Source organism: Bombina bombina, chromosome 5 (assembly GCF_027579735.1).
Source record: "Bombina bombina isolate aBomBom1 chromosome 5, aBomBom1.pri, whole genome shotgun sequence".
Taxonomy (NCBI): Eukaryota; Metazoa; Chordata; class Amphibia; order Anura; family Bombinatoridae; genus Bombina; species Bombina bombina.
The window spans coordinates 345,627,138-345,650,326 of NC_069503.1; the positions used below are offsets into that span (position 1 = coordinate 345,627,138).

The 23,189-nt window shown below is 40.8% G+C and overlaps 1 protein-coding gene across 3 annotated transcripts in view; it reads right to left on the minus strand.

The window, feature by feature from the left end:
- The window catches only part of HYCC1 (hyccin PI4KA lipid kinase complex subunit 1), a 436,523-nt gene that overhangs the window by 312,011 nt on the left and 101,323 nt on the right, over positions 1-23,189 (minus strand). For all 3 annotated transcript variants that reach the window (XM_053714139.1, XM_053714141.1, XM_053714140.1), the window contains exon 2: positions 2,436-2,519. In XM_053714139.1, coding sequence (XP_053570114.1) covers positions 2,436-2,486 — 51 coding nt within the window. In that variant the 5' untranslated portion in view covers positions 2,487-2,519. The remainder of the gene's footprint in view (positions 1-2,435; positions 2,520-23,189) is intronic.

A 23,189-nucleotide genomic window follows, 5' to 3' on the forward strand; every position in this document is an offset into this window, starting at 1 on the left:
CCCCTGAAATATTTGTACACAGAATCAGCTCTTTCTATGTTTCAAGAAGCTCAATGAATAGAAGATTGTTTGGAGTGGAATAGATATGAGTGTAAGGAAGGAGGGGGCAAGCATTAAAAATGAAATATGATGTTATTGTTTTAGTTAAATAAAGCCGTTATTAATAAATTGTTATTATTAAGGAAATCGTTTTGTTTTTCCTTTTAATAATGTACAGCTGAAAAGTTGATAAAATATGAACCTATTAAACTGGAGATACTTCACCTCCCAATAATGTCAATGATCTGTCTATGTATTATTAATAGTATTTAAAATCAGTAAATTTTCTGATATAATGGGAAACATAATCTGAAAAATTATTATTCTAAAAATGAAAACTTTATGTAGAAAACCGTCATTTAAATTTATTTAAATTGAATCTTAGTGCTAGTGACTTAAATCAATAGGATTTCAATTAAATCTACCCTGGGTATACATTTCCTTTACAGAAGCATTTTTTATTAATCTCACATTTTCCTTTTCATTCACACAAGTAAAGCTGAATGCCTTTCTGCCTTAATACAGAATTTAAGAACCAACCCCTTGTGCCATTTAAAAATTCAACATAGAGGTGCCTGGTACAATCTCCATGGTCAGTTAAGACAGCAGGAACTGCAACAAGGGGATAGAAGGCATCTGCCTTCATATGGTAGGACCGTGCTCCTTTACTATATAAAGCTAGATCGTTCCAGAGAGAGACACGGTCTGTGTTACTCTCAGTAATGATCATCCGTTGGTGCCAAGTAAAAGGGAAGGGGGGAGGTGGGTGGATCAGCCCAGCAGAGGAGGGTTCCCTATACTAGAGAAAAAAAGTTTATGAAGGGAGAGGGAGGGATGGGGCCCTAAGCTACAGAAAAATATGGGCTGAAGGTGGACCCTACACTAAAGAGAAGTATACAAAATAAATAATATTGACTGGTTGTCTGCCTGTAAAAAACATGTCACTGGACAGTAGGGGGGGTATGAGTGCTGTTGGGGGGAGCGGATCAGAGAGGTGGGAGTTTGGGCGGGACCTCTACACTACAGAAATAAATATTAATAAAAAAAGTTTTAAACTGCAGCCAGTACCTAAGATGGTGGTGACCAGTGAGGGCAGGAGGAGGGAAGAGAGCTGTGTGGTAGGGATCAGGGGGAGGGAGGTGTCAGGTGGGAAGATAATCTCTACACTACAGCAAACATTAAATTTACAAGCCAACTGATTAACCTTTTCACAACCAGAAATTTAAAAAGTGTGGTGCACAGCTGCAATTAGTGGCCTTCAAATTACCAAAAAACAGACAAAGGCAATTCCATGTATGTCTGCTGTTTCTGAACAAAGGGGACCACAGAGGAGCTTTTAAAACCATTTGTCTTATGACTGCAGTAGTTAAGTATAAATAATTTCAGTGATAAACCCAAAGTTTATGATAAAGTTAAAGGGACATTATACACTCATTTTTTCTTTGCATAAATGTTTTGTAGATGATCTATTTATAAAGCCCATAAAGTTTTTTTGTTTTTTTTAAATGTATAATTTTGCTTATTTTTAAATAACATTGCTCTGATTTTCAGTCTCCTAACCAAGCCCCAAAGTTTTATTTGAATACCGTCAGCTACCTTCTCCAGCTTGCTCCGGTTTGTGTAAAGGGTCTTTTCATATGCAAAAGAAGGGGGAGTGTCTTATTTCCCACTTGCAGTGGGCTTTCCAACTGCATTTTCAACAGAGCTAAACTGAAAGCTTCTAAGTAAGTTTTTAAACCATTTTATACTGGATTTTTATATCGGTATCTGTGCATCTTATTCTTTATAGTAGTGTCTATTACATGCAGTTATATGAAAATGAGTGTATACTGTCCCTTTAACGATTTTGTTTCAATGTGATTGTATTTGGGGCCACGTAGTGGCCTCAAATATACCAAAATTGGCCTTGATTAATACCTTGGGTTGGCTACTTTAAAAGTATATATAGTTTTAATAAATAAATATCAAAAGTATTACTCTTTAAATGGAGTGATAGCAAAAAAATGCTAAAATTATCTGTTAATTTGGGCAAGTTTTTTTCTGAAATTCCAGGTAGCGAAGGGGTTAAATAGGTGCTAAGAGTTTGCATTATGGTTATTACTTTTAACAGAACACACAGTTTAGACCTCTTCTATAGGATATGAGATACTTGAGTTATGTTTATGCAAATTTATTTAAAATTAATTAAAAACAAAAATGCACACAACTTTCTGCAGGAACATGGTACCTATGGTTTAAACTTTGATTTTGTTGATATTTCGTATTCTTCTTGTTTTTTTTTTTATTTTGCAAATTCACAAATAAGAGGAATAGCTTAAAACATTTTAGCCATTTAGAGCCCAGCTTATACACATCAAGGTACATCACATATCATAAAACGCTAATCAAACAATTACCTTAAACTCTGATAACCATTCTTCTACAACTCCCTTCTCGATGGTCAACATCTTCCTACATCTGTTATTTTAGAATGCTTTCACCTGTAAAATGATAAAAAAAAAAACAAATTATGCTTACCAGATAATTTCCTTTCCTTTTGTACAGGGCGAGTCCACAGCTGCATTTCTTACTTGTGGGAAATACTGAACCTGGCCACCAGGAGGCGGCAAAGACACCCCAGCCAAAGGCTTAAATATTTCCCAAACTTCCCTCATTCCCCAGTCATTCTGCTGAGGGAACAAGGAACAGTAGGAGGAATATCAGGGTGAAAAAAGGTGCCAGAAGAACAAGTTAAAATTTAGGGCCGCCCATCGGAGAACACAGGCAGGAGCATAATTTATGTTTTCCTTCTTAATACAGGGAGAGTCCACAGCTGCATTCCTAACTTGTGGGAAATTATACCCAAGCTCCAGGGGACACTGAATGCCAACGGTAGGGCACCACAGCCTGCAAAACCCTTTTTCCCGAATGCCACTTCAACAGAAGCAAAAACTCGTTAAAAATTTAGGGAATAGAATGTAAAGAGGGCCAGGAAGCCGCCCTACCAATCTGATCCATAGAGATCTCATTTTATGCCAAGTGGATGATAATCTTCAACTAAAAGATAAGGAAGAAGTCGAAGGTGCCTTCTGACCCTTACGTTTCCCAGATAGATAACAAACAGAAAAAAAAGAAAACAAAATCTGTCTATTCCTATGTAGCCTGAAGATAGAACTTCAAGGTACGAATCCATATTATGTAGTAAACTTTCCTTCGAGGAAGAAGGAATAGGACATAAGAAAGGAACCACTATTACTTGAAGTTGCGATTTGAAACAACCTTAGGAGGAAATCCTAACTAGGTTCGTAGAACAGCCTTATTAACGTGGAACACCAGATAAGGAGGAAGCAATATAAGACGTAAGGAATCTTCCAAGATAACAACTTAATGTCAACCTCGTGCATAGGTTCAAAGTAGCCCAATGCAAAACCTTAAGAACAAGATCTAAGCTCCAAGGAGGAACATCAGATCGCCACACCGGCCTGATGGTAGTAAGAGCCTAAACAAAAACTTTACATCCGAAGCTCAGCGAGCCTCTTGTGCAGTAAAACAGACGGGGCTAAAACTGTCCCAACAAAGGAACTAGCTAAGAGGCCTTTCTCCAGACCATCCTGGAGAAAGGAAAGAATCCTGGCAGACTTGAATAGTGTGCCAGGACGAACCACGCTCTTCACAGAAGAGGAGGTCCTCCACACCTTATGATAGACGACGAGGAATCGGCTTAGTCACTTGAAGGAGAGAACTATCACCTCTCAGAAAACCCTCTCTTGGCTAAGACTAAGCATCAATCTCCACGCAGTCGGCCTCACAGAATTAAGAGTTGATGAGGTAAAAGGGGCCTTGTTCGAGTAGATCCCTGCGACAAGGTAACCCTCATGGATGGGAGGACAACATCCCCACTAAACCGCAAACCAAAATCTTTGCAGTCGCGACGTAGCAATCAGTATCACTGACGCCTGCTCCTGCTAGGTTCGAGCCACCACTCGAGAAAGGAGTGATATGGCAGAACAAGGAAAATTTGTATTAAACCTCCAAGGCACCGCTAATGTATCCATTAGCTCCGCCTGAGGATCCCGAACCAAAACCCATCTGTGGGTAACTTGGTATTGAGACGGGACGTCCTGGGACTTTTATCCGGAGTTCCCTCCAGTTCCAAATATCCGAAACCCCCTTGGATGAAGACCTTAGGTCTGTAAAGAACATCCGTCCTGGATGACCACACCCGGAGAGTGGATCACTGAGAGCGAGCAGTAACTGAAAGCGAATGAATTTGGCCAAAGCCAACTGAGGCCATGCCTGAAGCGCATTTAATATTGCTCTCAATTCCAGAATATTGATTGGAAGTAGAGACTCCACCTGAGTCCATACACCCTGAGCCTTCAGGGAATTCCAGACTGCACCCCAGCCCAGTAGACTGGTGACCGTTGTCACTATCACCCACGAGGGTCTGCAGAAACACGCCCCTTGGGACAGATGATCCGGCGACAACCACCAAAGAAGAGAGTCTCTGATCTCTTGATCCAGATTTATCGGAGGAGATAAATTTGCATAGTCCCCATTCCACTGTCAGAGCATGCACAGTTGCAGTGGTCTGAGATGAAACCGAGCAAACGGAACAATGTCCATTGCCGCCACCATCAATCCAATTACCTCCATACACTGAGCCACTGATGGCCGAGGATTGGACTGAAGGGCTCGGCATGTATTTAGAATTTTTGACTTTCTGACCTCCGTCAGAAATATCTTCATGTTTATAGAATCTATCAGAGTTCCCAAGAAGGGAATCCTTGTCTGTGGAATTAGTGAACTCTTTTCTAGATTCACCTTCCACCCGTGAGTTCTCAGAAAAGACAACACTGTGTCTGTGTGAGACTTTGTCAAATGATAAGTTGACGCCTGAATCAAAATGTCATCAAGATAAGGCGCCACTGATCTGCCCCGCGGCCTGAGAACCGCCAGAAGGGACCCTAGAACCTTTGTGAAGATCCTGGGTGCTGTGGCCAACCCGAAGGGAAGAGCCACAAACTGAAAATGTTTGTCCAGAAAGGCAAACCTTAGGAACTGATGATGATCATTGTGGATAGGAATATGAAGGTATGCATCCTTCAAGTCCACGGTAGTCATATATTGACCCTCCTGGATAATTGGTAAAATTGTTCGGATGGTCTCCATCCTGAAGGATGGAACTCTGAGAAACTTGTTTAGACCTTTGAGGTCTAGAATAGGTCTGAACGTTCCCTCTTTTTTGGGAACCACAAAAAGATTTGAGTAAAATCCCTGTCCCCGTTCTAGTCTTGGAAAGGGACGAATCACTCCCATAGTAAAGAGGTCTTTTACACAACGTAAGAATGCCTCACTTTTTATCTGGTTTGCAGACAATCGTGAAAGAAGAAATCTCCCTCTTGGGAGAAAGTTTTTGAATTCCAGTTGATACCCGTGGGCCACGATTTCCAGTGCCCAGGGGTCCTGAACATCTCTTGCCCAAGCCTGGGCAAAGACAGAAAGTCTGCCCCATACTAGATCCGGTCCTGGATCGGGGGCCCCCCTTCATGCTGTCTTTGTAGCAGCAGCGGGCTTCTTGGGTTGTTTACCCTTGTTCCAAGCCTGGTTGGGTCTCCAGACGGACTTGGCCTGAGCAAAATTCCCTTCCTTCTTTGTGGAGGAAGAGGAAGAAGAGGGTACTCCTTTAAAATTCCGAAACGAACGAAAATTATTTTGTTTACCCCTCTTCTCCTCATTCCACTGACGATTTCTCCCTGAGGAAAATAGTACTCACCAGTACCATTTTAAAACAAAAAATGTATTGATTGAAGAATCTAAAACTAACACCTCAGTTTACCTCTTCCTATTACTAACACAGGCAAAGAGAATGACTGGAGGTGGAGGGAAGGGAGGCTCTGCTGTGGTTCTCTTTGCCACTTCCTGTTAGCAGAAGGATAAATCCCACAAGTAAGGATGAAATCCGTGGACTTGTCATATCTTGTAGAAGAAACACCTTGTTGCAGCATATGGAACATAATTGAGAGGGCTGGACTACCCGGGCCTCCTCACAATATACACAGGTATTGAATTCTGTCATAGAGGGATCACCCTCTAAAAAAAAAAAAAAAAAATCAGAATCCTCCATAAGTATGTAACCTTTTTTAAATCAAAGAAAAAAACAACTGGCACCTATACCCCCAATGGCTGGGGCACTCACCACCTCCTATGACCCAGACAGTGTAGAGAAAACAGAATTTATGTTTACCTGATAAATTACTTTCTCCAACGGTGTGTCCGGTCCACGGCGTCATCCTTACTTGTGGGATATTCTCTTCCCCAACAGGAAATGGCAAAGAGCCCAGCAAAGCTGGTCACATGATCCCTCCTAGGCTCCGCCTTCCCCAGTCATTCGACCGACGTAAAGGAGGAATATTTGCATAGGAGAAACCATATGATACCGTGGTGACTGTAGTTAAAGAAAATAAATTATCAGACCTGATTAAAAAAACCAGGGCGGGCCGTGGACCGGACACACCGTTGGAGAAAGTAATTTATCAGGTAAACATAAATTCTGTTTTCTCCAACATAGGTGTGTCCGGTCCACGGCGTCATCCTTACTTGTGGGAACCAATACCAAAGCTTTAGGACACGGATGAAGGGAGGGAGCAAATCAGGTCACCTAGATGGAAGGCACCACGGCTTGCAAAACCTTTCTCCCAAAAATAGCCTCAGAAGAAGCAAAAGTATCAAACTTGTAAAATTTAGTAAAAGTGTGCAGTGAAGACCAAGTCGCTGCCTTACATATCTGATCAACAGAAGCCTCGTTCTTGAAGGCCCATGTGGAAGCCACAGCCCTAGTGGAATGAGCTGTGATTCTTTCAGGAGGCTGCCGTCCGGCAGTCTCGTAAGCCAATCTGATGATGCTTTTAATCCAAAAAGAGAGAGAGGTAGAAGTTGCTTTTTGACCTCTCCTTTTACCAGAATAAACAACAAACAAGGAAGATGTTTGTCTAAAATCCTTTGTAGCATCTAAATAGAATTTTAGAGCCCGAACTACATCCAAATTGTGCAACAAACGTTCCTTCTTTGAAACTGGATTCGGACACAAAGAAGGCACGACTATCTCCTGGTTAATGTTTTTGTTAGAAACAACTTTCGGAAGAAAACCAGGTTTAGTACGCAGAACCACCTTATCTGCATGGAACACCAGATAAGGAGGAGAACACTGCAGAGCAGATAATTCTGAAACTCTTCTAGCAGAATAAATTGCAACCAAAAACAAAACTTTCCAAGATAATAACTTAATATCAACTGAATGTAAGGGTTCAAACGGAACCCCCTGAAGAACTGAAAGAACTAAATTGAGACTCCAAGGAGGAGTCAAAGGTTTGTAAACAGGCTTGATTCTAACCAGAGCCTGAACAAAGGCTTGAACATCTGGCACAGCTGCCAGCTTTTTGTGAAGTAACACAGACAAGGCAGAAATCTGTCCTTTCAAAGAACTTGCAGATAATCCTTTCTCCAAACCTTCTTGAAGAAAGGATAGAATCTTAGGAATTTTTATCTTGTCCCAAGGGAATCCTTTAGATTCACACCAATAGATATATTTTTTCCATATTTTGTGGTAGATTTTTCTAGTTACAGGCTTTCTGGCCTGAACAAGAGTATCAATGACAGAATCTGAGAACCCTCGCTTTGATAAGATCAAGCGTTCAATCTCCAAGCAGTCAGTTGGAGTGAGACCAGATTCGGATGTTCGAACGGACCTTGAACAAGAAGGTCTCGTCTCAAAGGTAGCTTCCATGGTGGAGCCGATGACATATTCACCAGGTCTGCATACCAAGTCCTGCGTGGCCACGCAGGAGCTATCAAGATCACCAATGCCCTCTCCTGATTGATCCTGGCTACCAGCCTGGGGATGAGAGGAAACGGCGGGAATGCATAAGCTAGTTTGAAGGTCCAAGGTGCTACTAGTGCATCTACTAGAGTCGCCTTGGGATCCCTGGATCTGGACCCGTAGCAAGGAACCTTGAAGTTCTGACGAGAGGCCATCAGATCCATGTCTGGAATGCCCCACAGTTGAGTGATTTGGGCAAAGATTTCCGGATGGAGTTCCCACTCCCCCGGATGAAATGTCTGACGACTCAGAAAATCCGCTTCCCAGTTTTCCACTCCTGGAATGTGGATTGCAGACAAGTGGCAGGAGTGAGTCTCCGCCCATTGAATGATTTTGGTCACTTCTTCCATCGCCAGGGAACTCCTTGTTCCCCCCTGATGGTTGATGTACGCAACAGTCGTCATGTTGTCTGATTGAAACCGTATGAACTTGGTCTTTGCTAGCTGAGGCCAAGCCTTGAGAGCATTGAGAATCGCTCTCAGTTCCAGAATATTTATCGGGAGAGTAGATTCTTCCCGAGACCAAAGACCCTGCGCTTTCAGGGGTCCCCAGACCGCGCCCCAGCCCACTAGACTGGCGTCGGTCGTGACAATGACCCACTCTGGTCTGCAGAAGCTCATCCCCTGTGACAGGTTGTCCAGGGACAGCCACCAACTGAGTGAATCTCTGGTCCTCTGATCTACTTGTATCGTCGGAGACAAGTCTGTATAATCCCCATTCCACTGACTGAGCATGCACAGTTGTAATGGTCTTAGATGAATTCGCGCAAAAGGGACTATGTCCATTGCCGCTACCATCAAACCTATTACTTCCATGCACTGCGCTATGGAAGGAAGAGGAACAGAATGAAGTATTTGACAAGAGTTTAGAAGTTTTGATTTTCTGGCCTCTGTCAGAAAAATCCTCATTTCTAAGGAGTCTATTATTGTTCCCAAGAAGGGAACCCTTGTTGACGGAGATAGAGAACTTTTTTCTACGTTCACTTTCCACCCGTGAGATCTGAGAAAGGCCAGGACAATGTCCGTGTGGGCCTTTGCTTGTGGAAGGGACGACGCTTGAATCAGAATGTCGTCCAAGTAAGGTACTACTGCAATGCCCCTTGGTCTTAGCACCGCTAGAAGGGACCCTAGTACCTTTGTGAAAATTCTTGGAGCAGTGGCTAATCCGAACGGAAGTGCCACAAACTGGTAATGCTTGTCCAGGAATGCGAACCTTAGGAACCGATGATGTTCCTTGTGGATAGGAATATGTAGATACGCATCCTTTAAATCCACCGTGGTCATGAATTGACCTTCCTGGATGGAAGGAAGAATTGTTCGAATGGTTTCCATTTTGAACGATGGAACCTTGAGAAACTTGTTTAGGATCTTGAGATCTAAGATTGGTCTGAATGTTCCCTCTTTTTTGGGAACTACGAACAGATTGGAGTAGAACCCCATCCCTTGTTCTCCTAATGGAACAGGATGAATCACTCCCGTTTTTAACAGGTCTTCTACACAATGTAAGAATGCCTGTCTTTTTATGTGGTCTGAAGACAATTGAGACCTGTGGAACCTCCCCCTTGGGGGAAGCCCCTTGAATTCCAGAAGATAACCTTGGGAGACTATTTCTAGCGCCCAAGGATCCAGAACATCTCTTGCCCAAGCCTGAGCGAAGAGAGAGAGTCTGCCCCCCACCAGATCCGGTCCCGGATCGGGGGCCAACATCTCATGCTGTCTTGGTAGCAGTGGCAGGTTTCTTGGCCTGCTTTCCTTTGTTCCAGCCTTGCATTGGCCTCCAGGCTGGCTTGGCTTGAGAAGTATTACCCTCTTGCTTAGAGGACGTAGCACTTGGGGCTGGTCCGTTTCTGCGAAAGGGGCGAAAATTAGGTTTATTTTTGTTCTTGAAAGACCTATCCTGAGGAAGGGCGTGGCCCTTGCCCCCAGTGATATCAGAAATAATCTCTTTCAAGTCAGGGCCAAACAGCGTTTTCCCCTTGAAAGGAATGTTAAGCAATTTGTTCTTGGAAGACGCATCCGCTGACCAAGATTTTAGCCAAAGCGCTCTGCGCGCCACAATAGCAAAACCAGAATTTTTCGCAGCTAACCTAGCCAATTGCAAAGTGGCGTCTAGGGTGAAAGAATTAGCCAATTTGAGAGCATGAATTCTGTCCATAATCTCCTCATAAGAAGAATTATTATTGAGCGCCTTTTCTAGTTCATCGAACCAGAAACACACTGCTGTAGTGACAGGAACAATGCATGAAATTGGTTGTAGAAGGTAACCTTGCTGAACAAACATCTTTTTAAGCAAACCCTCTAATTTTTTATCCATAGGATCTTTGAAAGCACAACTATCTTCTATGGGTATAGTGGTGCGTTTGTTTAGAGTAGAAACCGCCCCCTCGACCTTGGGGACTGTCTGCCATAAGTCCTTTCTGTGGTCGACCATAGGAAACAATTTCTTAAATATGGGGGGAGGGACGAAAGGTATACCGGGCCTTTCCCATTCTTTATTTACAATGTCCGCTACCCGCTTGGGTATAGGAAAAGCTTCGGGGGGCCCCGGGACCTCTAAGAACTTGTCCATTTTACATAATTTCTCTGGAATGACCAAATTCTCACAATCATCCAGAGTAGATAACACCTCCTTAAGCAGAGCGCGGAGATGTTCCAATTTAAATTTAAATGTAATCACATCAGGTTCTGCTTGTTGAGAAATTTTCCCTGAATCTGAAATTTCTCCCTCAGACAAAACCTCCCTGGCCCCCTCAGACTGGTGTAGGGGCACTTCAGAACCAATATCATCAGCGTCCTCATGCTCTTCAGTATTTTCTAAAACAGAGCAGTCGCGCTTTCGCTGATAAGTGGGCATTTTGGCTAAAATGTTTTTGATAGAATTATCCATTACAGCCGTTAATTGTTGCATAGTGAGGAGTATTGGCGCACTAGATGTACTAGGGGCCTCCTGTGTGGGCAAGACTGGTGTAGACGAAGGAGGGGATGATGCAGTACCATGCTTACTCCCCTCACTTGAGGAATCATCTTGGGCATCATTTTCTCTAAATTTTGTGTCACATAAATCACATCTATTTAAATGAGAAGGAACCTTGGCTTCCCCACATTCAGAACACAGTCTATCTGGTAGTTCAGACATGTTAAACAGGCATAAACTTGATAACAAAGTACAAAAAACGTTTTAAAATAAACCGTTACTGTCACTTTAAATTTTAAACTGAACACACTTTATTACTGCAATTGTGAAAAAGTATGAAGGAATTGTTCAAAATTCACCAAAATTTCACCACAGTGTCTTAAAGTCTTAAAAGTATTGCACACCAAATTTGGAAGCTTTAACCCTTAAAATAACGGAACCGGAGCCGTTTTTATATTTAACCCCTTTACAGTCCCTGGTATCTGCTTTGCTGAGACCCAACCAAGCCCAAAGGGGAATACGATACCAAATGACGCCTTCAGAAAGTCTTTTCAATGTATCAGAGCTCCTCACACATGCATCTGCATGTCATGCTTCCCAAAAACAAGTGCGCAATAGAGGCGCGAAAATGAGACTCTGCCTATGATTAGGGAAAGCCCCTAGAGAATAAAGGTGTCCAATACAGTGCCTGCCGGTTATTTTACATAATTCCCAAGATTAAAATAATTCCTCAAGGCTATGGAGTATAAAATATGCTTATATATAAATCGTTTTAGCCCAGAAAATGTCTACAGTCTTAAAAGCCCTTGTGAAGCCCTTTTTTTCTTTCTGTAATAAAAATGGCTTACCGGATCCCATAGGGAAAATGACAGCTTCCAGCATTACATCGTCTTGTTAGAATGTGTCATACCTCAAGCAGCAAAAGTCTGCTCACTGTTTCCCCCAACTGAAGTTAATTCCTCTCAACAGTCCTGTGTGGAAACAGCCATCGATTTTAGTAACGGTTGCTAAAATCATTTTCCTCTTACAAACAGAAATCTTCATCTCTTTTCTGTTTCAGAGTAAATAGTACATACCAGCACTATTTTAAAATAACAAACTCTTGATTGAATAATAAAAACTACAGTTAAACACTAAAAAACTCTAAGCCATCTCCGTGGAGATGTTGCCTGTACAACGGCAAAGAGAATGACTGGGGAAGGCGGAGCCTAGGAGGGATCATGTGACCAGCTTTGCTGGGCTCTTTGCCATTTCCTGTTGGGGAAGAGAATATCCCACAAGTAAGGATGACGCCGTGGACCGGACACACCTATGTTGGAGAAAACTCCCTCTCCGTAGTCACTTGGTCAGGAATAGGAAATGGAAACCTTGACCACTGCTAAAGGATAAGCGAGCCAAGCTTAATAAAACTGTGCAGCTATCAAAGTAAAGGAGCAACCTATACGTTCCATATCAGCCTATGAGCCCAAAACATCACACACATAAGCAGCTTAAATCCCAAACAAATATGATTAACACCCCACTGTTCAACAATCCCACCTCAGGAGATATTAACCGTTGATTCCATAAAGATAAAGGAGTCACACTGGGACCCTGTCCTCTAGCGTTAACATATGTGTAAAAATTGAACGATCTTAACGGAATCTATGCCGTGGAACAGAAACACGGTCCTTCAAGTGTGACAGACTGTAGCATCGCTTCTGACATGGACTTGAGTGATGAAAAGCAGGCAGCGAAACTCGTCAACGCTGATTGCTTAGGAGCTGTTAATATGAGTCTGGATGGTTCAGAGAAAGACTCTCCCTGCATCTCCAGACTCTAACTTTCATCAATGCTCTCACTGAGAAGCTGACAAGACTACTTCAAACTCCAGTCCCATATCGAAGGGTAGATACCCTTCCTAAGGAACTACCCGAAATCTTCTGACACTTCTCTGCCAACCTCCTGTGACGAAATGCAAAATGACTGGGGGGGATGAGGGAAGTGGGGGAGGTATTTAAGCCTTTGGCTGGGGTGTCTTTGCCTCCTCCTGGTGGCCAGGTTCAGTATTAACCACAAGTAAGGAATGCAGCTGTGGACTCTCCCTGTATTAAGAAGGAAAAAAGAATCAAGAGGACTACACACTACATTAATAGTACAGACATTTGTATGCCTCATATAAAAGCACATACGTCTGATGTTGATGTTAGTACTTGGTTGTTATGAATTCCATAGGGAACAAAATTTTCTGTTATTTATAAATGTTACTAAGCTATCCAAATCCCAAATTAGTTGAATAATTTAACACAAATTTATTTAATGACAATTTGTAAAACAGATCAGCACTTTCAAGTTTCAACCCCTTCTTTGCTGAGCGCTAAAAAATTGACTAAGGGATCATACTAAAGTGGGAGGGATTAAAATATATTTAACATTGGGTGTTATGCATCCTCCCACGTGGACTCTCACCATCTAATAAAATAAATTTTTAGAAATATTATATATATATATATATATATATTTATTATTTTTATTTATTTTTTAATTAAAAGAACTATAAAAATGTATAAATTAACTATGCGATGCACATTGAAATTTGCACTTTTTTCAGTCCCCTTAAATGAGATATCCCCATAATGGAGCTTGCGTGAGCTTGTGTGCTTGAGTTTCTCTGTATAATGAAGTGTACAAGTTAAATTTACATGTGTCTTGACTCGCCCCAGCAAAAGTGAACCGTATCCAAGAGTTTTCAAGGGTGAAAATCTTTGTGAAATGTACAGGGTTTTAAAAATTGTGACTATTCCAAACACAGCAGTTTTAAATGCTTGGAAAATATTTGATTTCTAAGACGATCTTTCGGAACACAGGGCTTAAAGGGACAGTCAACATCAGAATCTTGTTGTTTTAAAAGATAGATAAAACCTTAAATTACCCATTCCCCAGTTTTGCATAAGCAACACAGTTATAATAATACACGTTTTACCTCTGTAATTACCTTGTATCTAAGCCTTAGCAGACTGCCCCCTTATTTCAGTTCTTTTGACAGACTTGCATTTTAGCCAATCAGAGCTGTCTCCATGGTAAATTCACGTGCATGAGCTCAATGTTATCTATATAAAAACACGTGAACTAGTGCCCTCTAGTGATGAAAAACTATCAAAATGCATTTAGATTAGAGGCGGCCTTCAAGGTCTAAGAAATTAGCATATGAGCCTCCTAGATTTAGCTTTCAACTAAGAATACCAAGAAAACAAAGCACAATTGGGGACAAAAATAAATTGGAAAGTTGTTTAAAATTACATGCCCTATTTGAAACATGAAAGTTGTTTTTAGACTTGACTGTCCCTTTAATTGCTGATATTGCACTATGTACTTTGAAATGAATTGTCAATATACAAAAGGTCATGTATCAAAACTAATGATCTCAGAGTACAAAGTTAACCCATTTTGTTCAAGAACGTATGATGGATTTATAGAATCACAGAAAAATTAGACAAGAAGAACAAAAAACACTGAAAGTGATACTTATTAACCTTGGTATGCCAGATGATTTGCAGAACCAGTTTTAAATTAACTTATTCCCTATGACCAATAAGGAACAGGAATACTGCATCAGTGTAAAGGATCTAACACCACAGGTATCAAAGACACACCTGGGGCTAATCAACTATCACCAGTAACAAGTGGAACCCTGTCTAGTCAGCAGCTGGTTAAAAGATCCAGACCAATTCATTTTCATAACAATTATGAAAAAGTAAAAATGTACAACAAACTATCATACTTGCTACACATCACATACAAATAATGGAAAGGTATTATCAGAACCGTTTGAACTCTATAAGGCAGCAAGACATATTTCAGAACTATCCTGGTAAACTAGTAAAAGAACAAAAGAATGCTTTTTTAAAGACTAATTTATTTGCGCAATTTGTCTGCATCTTATGGGAATAACAAACATCTAAAATCCTGTAATGTGATGTAAAAAATCCAATTAATGTTTAAACATAGGATAGGATTAATTACCCCGGACATTAGAATTGCATGTACAGACCTGGATATAAAAAAAAAATCTAATAGTATTAGGAAAGAAAGTATGTGTGTGTGTTTTAAATAATTTTCATCTTTATTTTCTCAAATCATGTGAGTAGAAGAAAAAAACTAAGTTAATTTGTTTTTTTATTATGTGTTTTTCTTGCAACTAGACAAGGGCAACAGTTTGGGATTCGCCATTCGTTTGCAAACAAAACTAATGCTGCTGCCTGCAGCCATATTCAGCATTAATTTTTTTTGTTTTGGAATTTTTTTAGTTTTGGAACCAGATATATCAGCATGAAACAGTAACACACACAGAGACATCTGTGCAAATCCAGATCTTTGTGTTTTGTAGTTTGGCTTATAAAATTGACAATAATGCTATACTGTAAAGAACTTCAGCACAAAAGCGCTTGGATCTAGTCTAGAAATAAATGTGGAATGCAGAATACGTAATATTCTTACCAAAATATATATTTGTAATTATTGTATAATTCTATAATCAAAAACTGTACATGCGTTCTTAAACTGTAAAGCTAACAAGTGCTTTTCCCAAAGAATTCTTATGGCACTTTGAACATGGTTAATTTCTAATCTGACACATATTTCTAGGTCAAAAAAGACAGATCTAGGCAAAGCAAAGCTTTACCCTGATAGTTACAAATGTGCAAAAGATTAGTCAGTTTAGGACTTGACTTTACAGTTATATAAAAAACAGTTCAGGGGCTGGGCATTAATGGATCTGAACTAATTAATCAGGGGGTTATCATAACAGATTAAAGAGGCATAAAAGTGCATGAAGAAAATGCTTACTGTATGTGCAAGCGATACTGATCTACAAAAAAGTGTGTGTGTGTATATATATATATATATATATATATATATATATATATATATATATGTATATGTGTGTGTGTGTATATATGTGTATATATATATATATATATATATACATAAACAAACCACAGCCTCATACGTCTCCCAAACCACAGCCTCATACATACGCAGAAAGCCACTTGCCACCGGAAGGATTCAGTGACGTATCCAGCAGTGGGAGTGAGGCTTCGCACAGCTGAGCTGGGAACTGCTTGATCCTTGAGAGAAGTGCGGTCAGAGTTGGTGGCTTTCTGCATATGTATGAGGCTGTGGTATGGGAGACTGATTTATCTGCTGTAGGAGGCAGAGCAGTGGAGACCGATTGCGACTTTTGGGATTTCGTATATGGCATAAGGAGGATCGAGGAACCCACCAGATAACAGACCCAAGCCTGACAAGGGATTCTAGATTGGAAGGACGCTCCATGGATCGCACACCAACAAGTTTCATTGAGGACCTACGCCCTTCCCTTACCTCATATTGATTGAGGGTAGCTCCTGTGAGTATATTTTCATAAGGGCTTGTGTGGATCCCCTTTACCTATTGGAGTGTTTCTGAATTTATGGGACTATTGGCCTTGATCTCACGTACCCCCAGTGTGTACCTATTAGCTTAAACTTCGCTATATCTCCCTGGAATCTTTCCATTTCTTACATTTACCTGTTGTATCTTTTTACTCCTGTATTTTGTTATATTGGATTTATATATTTATTGTATTGTATTATTTTATTTAAATTTCTCAGTATATGAAGTGCATACGCATGATTCGTGCAATTCTTAAAGTTTAATATTTTGTTCTTTTTTTTTAGAGCTTGCCTCAAATCCACCATTCCCCTCTTTATCTTTTGTAACGCCATTAGGAATATCTGGGAAATGATATTTCGTCTTTGGGGAAATTTGTGGTTAGCAGCTTTCTTTTGAGACAAAGTATTCAAGTTTTAAATTAAAAGTATTATTATTATTATATATCATTTTCTCTAGATTGTGGTACTTATATCAGTTACCTATCTTTAGGTAACTGATATAAGTTTTATGTATTTATATTCAATAAAACATTATCATATAAATAGTGTATTTTACGGTGTGGACCCCTTGTGTTTGCACTCAATAGTCTCCAAAGCTTATATCACTGCTTGTCAGTGGTATATTCTATTTGTGTATATATACACATACATACATACATACATACACACACATATATATATATATATATATATATATAATTTATTTTTTTATTGGGCTTCATATATTGGTGACAACGCATCATGCACAAAAATCCCAAAAGTGTGTGCAAAAAAATCAAAATAAGGATTCAAGCAAGACAGTATACTTCCCCATGTTCCTGTGACAATATTATATTATCTAGAACATAAAATCTGCTCCACATTTCATTCTGTATTTTCTATCAGTGCTAGTGGAAACACTTTATCCAGAAAATGTGAAAGCAGCAAATACATAGCCAAAACCAAGGTTGATAGGCAGAAGTCATCTAAAGAAATCATGTGTTGGGCTTTTGGTCTCTTCCATAATAAAGTATATAGGAACATGAAATCACATATAAACTTTTGGACTGTTTTTCACGTTAAAATGACTAGATAATATTTCTGGCATATACAGTTTTGTAAAATGCAGCTGAAAGTTGGCACATTGAAAAAAGAAGAAAAAAAACAAAACCCCATCATGTATTACGCTTCACTGATAGTTAAGTGTTTTTTCTTTACAGGACCCTGTAATCCTTATGCCTCAGTCTCCCTTCCCTGTCTTGTCTTTATTTGTTGCACCCCCTTTAGAACAAGGAAATCCTTTGGTGTATTACAAAAAAATAAGTGGTTGCTTTACGGAATGGAGTATGGAAGTGAGACAAAGGGAGGGAGTGGGATACCAGTAATCATTTACATCTTATTTACCTATACAGATCCCTACTAAGAGTTTAAAACTCTAAGCTTGCCAAAACAGATCTATTTGGGGTAGGATTAAGCCTAGGATCAGTAGATTCACCATTAAAAAAAAGCTACCTCCACAGACGGACTGGGTGCCCCCCAATTTGCTTTTGTATTATAGATCATAGACTCTACAAAACGGGGTTGACTGGCATTGGGGTGTGAACTCAAAGGAATGGGTAACAATTGACTATCACCACCTCAAGACAAATTATATTGCCTCTCTGTGTTGGGTTCCCAGGGAATATCAGCTCCTAAAGACTCAGGAATCTGGCCTATACTTTCATATTTTACAGATTTGGAGTGGCAGTCTCAAAACTACACCAGAATCTTCACACCCAAGTCTCCCCTGTCCAATATCCCTATAAACAAAGCATTATATGGATGTCTTTATCCCAGATGTAGGAGAGCAGGTGATGGCATTATGATCCCTATATACAACAAGGTTAGCCACCGTCATAATGTTAGTATAAATTGCATTGTTTTTCATTTGTTTGTTTTTCATTTGTTATCTAATAAAGTCACTTAGTAAAAAATATGTAACATAGTTAGCCTTGAGAAGTCAGCAGGTGCATTTTAATTTCTGAGAATTAAAAATTGTTTACGTTTCAGAGCTAAATAACTTGCAAAATAAAAAACAATTCTCATCCTCATCCAAATCTATGCTATGAATACATAATAGCAGTTTTGACTGATTCATAAAACAAAACTATTAAAAGGTATAGTAAACCCCAAAATGTTCTTTTATGATTCAGATAGAACATAAAATTTTAAACAACTTTCAAATTTAATTCTATTATAAACTTTTCTTAATTCTCTTGTTATCCATTGTTGAAGGTACAGCATTGCACTACTGACAGGAAGCTGAAAATATCTATTTAGCCAATCACAAGAGAAATGTGTGAAGGCACCAATTATCAGCAGCTCCCTCTAGTGTATGATATGTGCGTATTCATTTTTTAACAAGGGATACTAAGAGAAAGAAGCACATTTGAAAATAGAAGTGAATTGAAAAGTGTGTTAAAATGTCATGCTCTATCTGAATCATGCAAGTTTAATTTTGACTTTCCTATCCCTTTAAATCATAAATTAAAAAAAATATACAAAAAGAAAAATATAAATTAAAGGGACACTGAACCCATTTTTTTTTTTCTTTCGTGATTCAGATAGAGCATGTACTTTTAAGCAACTTTCTAATTTACTCCTATTATCTATTTTTCTTCGTTCTCTTGTTATCTTTATTTGAAAAAGAAGGCATCTAAGCTAAGGAGCCAGCCCATATTTGGTTTAGAACACTAGACAGCACTTGTTTATTGGTTGATTAATTTATCCACCAATCAGCAAGAACAACCCAGGTTGTTCACCAAAAATGGGCCGGCATCTAAACGTACATTCTTGCTTTTCAAATAAAGATACCAAGAGAACGAAGAACATTTGATAATATGAGTAAATTAGAAAGTTGCTTAAAATTGCATGCTCTGTCTGAATCCCGAAAGAAAAAAATTGGGTTCAGTGTCCCTTTAAAAACAGATTTCAGGTCAAACATGCTATAATGTATGTTAAAGCCCAAAGAAAAACAACCAATAATAAATTACCCGTGAAGGAAATTGCAAATTGTCAAATACAGAATGACCAGCATTTGCAATATACCCTGTTGTATAAAAACCATAAATGCTTTTAAACAGCAATAGGACTGATAAATGATGAACAACTTGAGACCAGAAAGATGTGGAGAAAAGCTCTCTTGTCTAAGAGCTTTAGTTCTATCAGGAAAATAAGTTTAGGTTACATTCAGATCTTTCCCACTGCAGCATAAAAACAGAATTTATGTTTACCTGATAAATTTCTTTCTCCAACGGTGTGTCCGGTCCACGGCGTCATCCTTACTTGTGGGATATTCTCTTCCCCAACAGGAAATGGCAAAGAGCCCAGCAAAGCTGGTCACATAATCCCTCCTAGGCTCCGCCTACCCCAGTCATTCGACCGACGTTAAGGAGGAATATTTGCATAGGAGAAACCATATGGTACCGTGGTGACTGTAGTTAAAGAAAATAAATTATCAGACCTGATTAAAAAACCAGGGCGGGCCGTGGACCGGACACACCGTTGGAGAAAGAAATTTATCAGGTAAACATAAATTCTGTTTTCTCCAACATAGGTGTGTCCGGTCCACGGCGTCATCCTTACTTGTGGGAACCAATACCAAAGCTTTAGGACACGGATGAAGGGAGGGAGCAAATCAGGTCACCTAAATGGAAGGCACCACGGCTTGCAAAACCTTTCTCCCAAAAATAGCCTCAGAAGAAGCAAAAGTATCAAACTTGTAAAATTTGGTAAAAGTGTGCAGTGAAGACCAAGTCGCTGCCCTACATATCTGATCAACAGAAGCCTCGTTCTTGAAGGCCCATGTGGAAGCCACAGCCCTAGTGGAATGAGCTGTGATTCTTTCGGGAGGCTGCCGTCCGGCAGTCTCGTAAGCCAATCTGATGATGCTTTTAATCCAAAAAGAGAGAGAGGTAGAAGTTGCTTTTTGACCTCTCCTTTTACCTGAATAAACAACAAACAAGGAAGATGTTTGTCTAAAATCCTTTGTAGCATCTAAATAGAATTTTAGAGCGCGAACAACATCCAAATTGTGCAACAAACGTTCCTTCTTTGAAACTGGTTTCGGACACAGAGAAGGTACGATAATCTCCTGGTTAATGTTTTTGTTAGAAACAACTTTTGGAAGAAAACCAGGTTTAGTACGTAAAACCACCTTATCTGCATGGAACACCAGATAAGGAGGAGAACACTGCAGAGCAGATAATTCTGAGACTCTTCTAGCAGAAGAAATCGCAACTAAAAACAAAACTTTCCAAGATAATAACTTAATATCAACGGAATGTAAGGGTTCAAACGGAACCCCCTGAAGAACTGAAAGAACTAAATTGAGACTCCAAGGAGGAGTCAAAGGTTTGTAAACAGGCTTGATTCTAACCAGAGCCTGAACAAAGGCTTGAACATCTGGCACAGCTGCCAGCTTTTTGTGAAGTAATACCGACAAGGCAGAAATCTGTCCCTTCAGGGAACTTGCAGATAATCCTTTTTCCAATCCTTCTTGAAGGAAGGATAGAATCCTAGGAATCTTAACCTTGTCCCAAGGGAATCCTTTAGATTCACACCAACAGATATATTTTTTCCAAATTTTGTGGTAAATCTTTCTAGTTACAGGCTTTCTGGCCTGAACAAGAGTATCGATAACAGAATCTGAGAATCCTCGCTTCGATAAAATCAAGCGTTCAATCTCCAAGCAGTCAGCTGGAGTGAAACCAGATTCGGATGTTCGAACGGACCCTGAACAAGAAGGTCTCGTCTCAAAGGTAGCTTCCAAGGTGGAGCCGATGACATATTCACCAGATCTGCATACCAAGTCCTGCGTGGCCACGCAGGAGCTATCAAGATCACCGACGCCCTCTCCTGATTGATCCTGGCTACCAGCCTGGGGATGAGAGGAAATGGCGGGAACACATAAGCTAGTTTGAAGGTCCAAGGTGCTACTAGTGCATCCACTAGAGCCGCCTTGGGATCCCTGGATCTGGCCCCGTAGCAAGGAACTTTGAAGTTCTGACGAGAGGCCATCAGATCCATGTCTGGAATGCCCCACAGGTGAGTGACTTGGGCAAAGATTTCCGGATGGAGTTCCCACTCCCCCGGATGCAATGTCTGACGACTCAGAAAATCCGCTTCCCAATTTTCCACTCCTGGGATGTGGATAGCAGACAGGTGGCAGGAGTGAGACTCCGCCCATAGAATGATTTTGGTCACTTCTTCCATCGCTAGGGAACTCCTTGTTCCCCCCTGATGGTTGATGTACGCAACAGTTGTCATGTTGTCTGATTGAAACCGTATGAACTTGGTCCTCGCTAGCCGAGGCCAGGCCTTGAGAGCATTGAATATCGCTCTCAGTTCCAGAATATTTATCGGTAGAAGAGATTCTTCCCGAGACCAAAGACCCTGAGCTTTCAGGGATCCCCAGACCGCGCCCCAGCCCATCAGACTGGCGTCGGTCGTGACAATGACCCACTCTGGTCTGCGGAACGTCATCCCTTGAGACAGATTGTCCAGGGACAGCCACCAACGGAGTGAGTCTCTGGTCCTCTGATTTACTTGTATCTTCGGAGACAAGTCTGTATAGTCCCCATTCCACTGACTGAGCATGCACAGTTGTAATGGTCTTAGATGAATGCGCGCAAAAGGAACTATGTCCATCGCCGCTACCATCAACCCGATCACTTCCATGCACTGAGCTATGGAAGGAAGAGGAACGGAATGAAGTATCCGACAAGAGTCTAGAAGTTTTGTTTTTCTGGCCTCTGTTAGAAAGATCCTCATTTCTAAGGAGTCTATAATTGTTCCCAAGAAGGGAACCCTTGTTGACGGGGATAGAGAACTCTTTTCCACGTTCACTTTCCAGCCGTGAGATCTGAGAAAGGCCAGGACAATGTCCGTGTGAGCCTTTGCTTGAGGAAGGGACGACGCTTGAATCAGAATGTCGTCCAAGTAAGGTACTACTGCAATGCCCCTTGGTCTTAGCACCGCTAGAAGGGACCCTAGTACCTTTGTGAAAATCCTTGGAGCAGTGGCTAATCCGAAAGGAAGCGCCACGAACTGGTAATGTTTGTCCAGGAATGCAAACCTTAGGAACCGATGATGTTCCTTGTGGATAGGAATATGTAGATACGCATCCTTTAAATCCACCGTGGTCATGAATTGACCCTCCTGGATGGAAGGAAGAATAGTTCGAATGGTTTCCATCTTGAAAGATGGAACCTTGAGAAACTTGTTTAAGATCTTGAGATCTAAGATTGGTCTGAACGTTCCCTCTTTTTTGGGAACTATGAACAGATTGGAGTAGAACCCCATCCCTTGTTCTCTTATTGGAACAGGATGAATCACTCCCATTTTTAACAGGTCTTCTACACAATGTAAGAACGCCTGTCTTTTTATGTGGTCTGAAGACAACTGAGACCTGTGGAACCTCCCCCTTGGGGGAAGTCCCTTGAATTCCAGGAGATAACCCTGGGAGACTATTTCTAGCGCCCAAGGATCCAGAACATCTCTTGCCCAAGCCTGAGCGAAGAGAGAGAGTCTGCCCCCCACCAGATCCGGTCCCGGATCGGGGGCTAATATTTCATGCTGTCTTGGTAGCAGTGGCAGGCTTCTTGGCCTGCTTTCCCTTGTTCCAGCCTTGCATTGGTCTCCAAGCTGGCTTGGCTTGAGAAGTATTACCCTCTTGCTTAGAGGACGTAGCACTTTGGGCTGGTCCGTTTTTACGAAAGGGACGAAAATTAGGTCTATTTTTCGCCTTGAAAGGCCGATCCTGAGGAAGGGCGTGGCCCTTACCCCCAGTGATATCCGAGATAATCTCTTTCAAGTCAGGGCCAAACAGCGTTTTCCCCTTGAAAGGAATGTTTAGTAGCTTGTTCTTGGAAGACGCATCAGCCGACCAAGATTTCAACCAAAGCGCTCTGCGCGCCACAATAGCAAACCCAGAATTCTTAGCCGCTAAC